General features: G+C 50.5%; 1 protein-coding gene across 1 annotated transcript in view; it reads left to right on the top strand.

Annotated features, from left to right (window-relative positions):
• LOC104991174 (doublesex- and mab-3-related transcription factor C2-like) overlaps positions 1–5,376 on the top strand; it is a 20,165-nt gene extending 14,789 nt beyond the window's left edge. Inside the window, exons 2-6 of the mRNA XM_010843570.1 lie at positions 1,095–1,313; positions 1,397–1,554; positions 2,209–2,345; positions 3,713–3,860; positions 4,838–5,376. Coding sequence (XP_010841872.1) covers positions 1,099–1,313; positions 1,397–1,554; positions 2,209–2,345; positions 3,713–3,860; positions 4,838–4,884 — 705 coding nt within the window. The 5' untranslated portion in view covers positions 1,095–1,098 and the 3' untranslated portion in view covers positions 4,885–5,376. The remainder of the gene's footprint in view (positions 1–1,094; positions 1,314–1,396; positions 1,555–2,208; positions 2,346–3,712; positions 3,861–4,837) is intronic.
• The last annotated feature ends 335 nt before the right edge of the window (positions 5,377–5,711 follow it).

Raw genomic sequence — 5,711 nt, forward strand, 5'->3', positions numbered from 1 at the left:
CCACTCCACACCCCACACCGCATCCCTCCTTGGCTGAAGTCCTGTGAGATGATCGCTTGCTCCAGACTCCTGACCCCTGGCCTCTGGCCGCTGGGGCAGGGCTTCTGTCCCCCCACCTGCACCCCCGCCCACCTCATGATTCTGAGGTGGGGGTGACAGGGAATGGTTGGGTAAGCTGAGAGCAGGGAGGTGGCGAACTCTGGGTTTGGCAGGAGGGGAAGCTGTGCTCAAGCATAATTGTTGAAGGTGTTGGAGAGGAGCTGGGAAGATTGTTGGGAGGCTGAGGAGGGGATGCACGGGTTGCATGAAAGCAGAGAGGGTGTGCTGCTGCAAGAGAACAATTAGTGCAGTGAGGAGTTGGCTGTTGACTAGATCAGCGTCTGGCGTTCAATAGGGGGCTCAACAAACATCTACTTGGTAAGTCGATGAGGGGATGAATGAAAGTAATCATTGAAAGAAGGGCTTGAGATGCAGCAGGAGTATAGGATTTCATGATATGATATGATTTCGGGGTGTCACTTTAAAGAGGGAGCACGAAAACAATTAAGATTTTGATAGAGTGCAAGAAAAAATTGGAATGGAAGATGAGAGGAAAATTGAATGTAGGGCATACATGAGACCAATAATAGAATTGAGTGCAGGACATAAGAATCATGAGCAGGGAGTGGATGAATGCAGGAGGCGAGGAAGACAATTGTGGAAAGGGATGCCAGGAATAATAGTTGGGCATAGCAGAATACAGGATGATAAACATGAGACAGGGAAGTAGTATTTGTTGAAGGAGGCACGAGAGTGCATGTGTATGCCTGAAGGGGTCGGGGGTCCATGGGAAGTGAAGGTAAGCAGGGGGGAGTAATAATTGGATTGGAAGTATACAGGACCCACGCCCAGAGTTTCTTGGAACTGGCCTATATGTGAGTGGGGCTTCCTGGGAAGGAGGCTACATGAGCAAGAAGAGAGGGTGCAATCTCATTTCAGCAGTGAGCTGGAGGGAGAAGAATCCAGCCACCTCAGATGGGGTTTTCCAGGGGCAGAGGAAGTACGTAGCGGGTAGGGGATCATGTGGCCACCCTGACCTCCACTCCTTGCCCTAGAACCATGGATCCCAATGAAATGCCTGGTATGCCCTCCTGCCTCCCCGACTCCACCCCTGGACTTGAGACCGGAGCCTCACGTGGCATTGAACTTGGCCCCAGAGGATCTATACGTCACTGTGCCCGCTGCCACAACCATGGCATCACTGACCAAATCAAGGACGAGGAGCACCTCTGCCTCTTCCAGGCCTGCAAGTGTCACAAATGTGTTCTCTCCTCGTGAGTATGGCATCTGACAAGGGCAGGGGAGGAGGCCTCCTCTAAAGGTGACTGACCTTAGACCCACAATCCTTCCACTTTAGGGAACACGACAGCATCTTGCCTGCTGAACGTGACTTGAAGATGGACCAGGGGCCACACCTAAGGAGGCGCCCGACTCGAGGACGGATCAGGGGTGGGACTACCTCTCCCAGAGCTCGCAGCCGTGGCAAGAAGTCGGGCACTCAAGCAAGAGTCCCCGGTGAGTGTCTCTGGCCAGGGAGGGAGTTGGCGTTTCGGGTGTAGGGAGCATGAGTAGTTCTGTCAGCAGTCCTACCACCCAGTTTCTATGTGGCTTTCCTCCTTGGGAAAGTTACTCTTCAGGCCTTAGCTCCCCCAACTATAAAAATGCCATCAGTATTATCTACCAAGTGTTGGTGGGAAGGAGAGATCTGGGAAATCAAAAAGGGTCTAGAGGGGGACAGGTTGGGGATGAGGTAGAGTGGGATGGGGCCAGAGGGTAAGGCTCACCTAAGGTGTCCCCAGTGTCTCACAGTTGGGAAGGAGAACATCACACCTCAGCTCGAGGCTCACCCCTGTGCAATCCCCGAGGAGGAGTCTGGGGCCAGTGTGGGAAGCTCTGACCTCAGCCACAGCTCAGAGCCCTTTCTGTGTCCTGAAGACCTGGGTACCATCTCTAACCCTACTACAACTTGCCATATGACCCTGAGGGAAAACTACTTCTCTATGGATCTCATAGTCTTCAGTTCCAAAATGAAGAAGAGGACTAGGTGGTCTTGAAGGTCTTCTCAGCTCTGGCATTCCGGGCTCCTATCCTTGCCCCAAAATATGCCCACATCTCCTCTCCATGGCCGGCTTGGTTCCTGGCTCCAACCTGTGCTCTCTGTTCCTGCAGACAATCTTCGAAGGCGCTCTGCTGCTCGGTCAAGTCCTGGACTCTTTGTCTCTGTCCTGGACTCCAGCACCCTTGAAGAAGCAACTAACAATTTCTCTTTTGAGGAAGTCGCACAGATCCCCTGCCCTGCCCAGCAGGCGAGTAGAGTGAGAAAGACCATGGGGCTACTTGTATATTGTGTTACTGAGTGTCCAAACCTTCTGCTTAAGGCTCTGGAGCTAGAAGGAGGAGATGGAGGCAGTACAGGGCAACTGGGGGCGGGGGGCGAGGTGGAGGAAGGGGAGGAGGAGCAGGCATCTCAGACTTAGGGGCTCTCTCAGCTCTGCCATTCCCAATCTGTGAGACTTTGGACACGTGACTTTACATATCCGAGCCTCTATTTCCTACCAGTGTGCTGAGAGGGGACAGTATTCTACACCTATAGAGAACTGCCGACTCATTGGAAAAGACCCTAATGCTGGGAAAGATTGAGGGCAGGAGAAGGGGGTGACAGAGGATGAGATGGTTGGATGGCTTCACCGACTCAGTGGACATAAGCTTGAGCAAACTCGAGGAGATAGTGAAGGACAGGGAAGCCTGCCATGCTGCAGTCCGCGGGGTCACAAAGAGTCAGACATGATTTAGCAACTGAACAACAACAGCAACATAGCATTGCAAAGAGGACTAGCACAGGGCCTGCCACATCACAGGCCTTTGACAAGTGGAGGCTGTTATTCCACATGAAACAAACAGATGGGAGAGAAGCTTCTGCTGAGAAGGGGAGCCATAATGGTGAGGGACACCATCTTGCCCAGGCCAGAGTCTAATAACCATCAGAGAAAGTGTCCTGGAGATGAGTCAAGCTGGCCCTTCAAGCCCCTTGGGGATTGGGGAATATAGGGGCAAGAACCAGTCCCTGGACAGGAACAGTAAGCACGTCTCTCCAGGTGCCTCGCAGATTAAAATGCAGACACCTCTGATGTCCCATAGCACGGGTATACCTGTGGCGGATTCATTTCGATATTTGGCAAAACTAATACAATATTGTAAAGTTTAAAAATAAAATAAAATTTAAAAAAATAAAATAAAAAAGCTGAGAGGAATTAGTGTCTCTGGAAAGATACAGGAAAAAAAAAAAAAAAAAATGGAACAGAGGACAGGCCAGGCAGGGGAAGCGACTTGTCTAAGCCACAACACCTAATGGCCATTCAGACTCCCACATGCAGATATTGTAAACTCTCGGCCCCCTCCTCACTGGTAGTATGTGCCTGCCAAAGGGATAAATCCCCTGGTCTCTCCTTTCCTTGTTCCTAGACACTCAACTCTGATCCTCCAGCCCCATGCCACCCTTAACCCCCTTCTACTGCAGCCACAGAGTCTGGGGAGATTGTGGGGTCCAGAACCCTGGCAGGGGCCAAGCTTAGTGAAGGAGAAGAGCAGAAGGCCTCAGGGTAGCTGGGGACTGAAGGGGCATTGAGGGAGTGTGGGTTCCCAGCTCCCATTCTCTCACATCCTTTGTTTTCAGGCTCCCGAAGCTTCCAACCAGGCCTCGGTTTCTGCCTCCTCAGAGTGGCAGCAAAAACTGGAAGCAGCCCAGGCTCTGCTGACTCTGAAAAGATCTTCCTGGGCCCCTTCTGGCTCCATCTCTGTGCCCCAGCCCTGCGTTGCTCCAGGTAGCCTGGTCTTTGAAAGGAGAACAAGGGGTTGGGGACAGTTGGGAAATGGGAGGCTGTTGTGGTAAGCAGGGGCTAACTGGGAAGTCAGAGTTGGAGGGAGGAAGGGGGGTTGAACTTCTCTGGACCCAGGCTGCCAAGCTCCTCAGTCGGACTCTCGAAGTGGCAGTAGATGGTTGTTCAGAGAATCACTGAGCGTTTATTGAGCATTGTGCTCAAAAGCAAATGCTCACTGCCCCGATGTCAAGAGATAAGGAAACTGAGTCCCTGAGAATGGCAGGGACTTACCAAGGGCATGCAGCATATCAAGTGGAAGAATCAGGTCTCCTGACTCCCAGTCCAGAGTTTTCTACCCAGACTCCTGCAGTCTGCTGTGATCTGGGGAGGACGTGTATAGGTGATAAGTGTCTGGTAGAGAAGATCTAGTTCCTGCCTTCAGGGAGCTTCCAGTCTTGATGTGGAGCCTGGATGCCTCCACAGGTCATGTTTTGGGGCTGAATCTCAATGATGAGCCTGGAGAAGAAGGGCGGAGGAGAGCTAGACACCTGGGAAGGCTGAGGGGGAAGGCTGGGCACTACCAGATCAAAATGGACTGTGATATGGAGTGTGAGTGAAGCAGGCAACCCTGGAGGAACTGCTAGAACGCGATGGAAGAGATGAGCGGGGAGAGGCTACCAGTCACGGAGGTCTGCCTGCCAGGCTTAAGAGGTTTGGCCAGCAACTGTGGGTGATGAGGGACCAAGGAATGTCTGAACTAGAGAGGAGCATGTTTGGAGACCCTGGGCTTGACAAAAAGAAATGTGGCTGCTGTGATGGAGGGATCGGAGGAAGCGAGAATTGAGATGGGCAAATCAAGGGAGTTCTGTGCAATATAGTCCAAGGTGACACAGCTTTGACTGGGTGGAACAAAAAGAGGGGAGAGCTGGGAGGACAAATGGATGTGACCTGGCCCTGACCCTTTTTTTGTGTGTTGACAGCTCCTGATGAAGATAAAGGACCTCAGCCTTCTAGCCCCTCTCTTTGACCTAGGCCGGCCATCTCCATTTCTCTGCCTATTGGTCACCTGGGGTGCATCTCCCTCTTGAACTAGAAGCCCAGAAGTGGGAAACTCATTAGAATGCTGTATATTTATGCATTTGCAAAATGCTTAATGTCCAAAATTCTTACTGTATTAAAAAAAAAAAAGCATTTAGGCTCTTTTATAAGTTTTAGGTGCTTTTTATTATATGGGACAATTCCTTGACTGAGGGTGGATATTCCTCTACCTCCATCCTTTACTCTCTTGGATCCTGGGGTCTTATAATGTCTCTTATGAAAACAGGGTTTTGCAATCTAAGCTCATCAGTCTCTAAGTAGGGTTCTGTGTGAGTTCATCTGTTCATCAGCCAGAGGTTATTTTGATTCATGATACCCGCATGCTCATGTACTTATCCACGCATCTGAAAATCTGAGGATGTTTTCATTTTGTGTCTAGGTTTGTGTATGTGTGAAAATAATAAACCTTCATTGTAAGGCACTGAAATATTGGTGTTGCTTGTTACCACAGTATAACCTAGAGTACCCTGAGTTTACCATGTTCAATTCACTTTTCAAAGGGACAATCACTTTCCTCAATAACTGGGATTTCTTAACATGGTTGTTAAGGAAATGGTAGAGAAAAAAAATGGGTAGGAGATTTACTCATTCAGCAAGTAAGTGCCTACACCCTGCCTGGCAATGACTGCTTCCAGTTGTCCAGAAGGCCACAAATTCAGATGTCTGCAGGATCAAGCAGATTATATAAATGAGTAGAGCAAGCCAGATGGGGCCTGGCCAATTGAGAGTGCATGCTCTACCTAAGGGAGCAGCTGT

The sequence above is a fragment of the Bison bison genome, unplaced genomic scaffold (assembly GCF_000754665.1).
Source record: "Bison bison bison isolate TAMUID 2011002044 unplaced genomic scaffold, Bison_UMD1.0 scf7180017847631, whole genome shotgun sequence".
Lineage (NCBI taxonomy): Eukaryota > Metazoa > Chordata > Mammalia > Artiodactyla > Bovidae > Bison > Bison bison.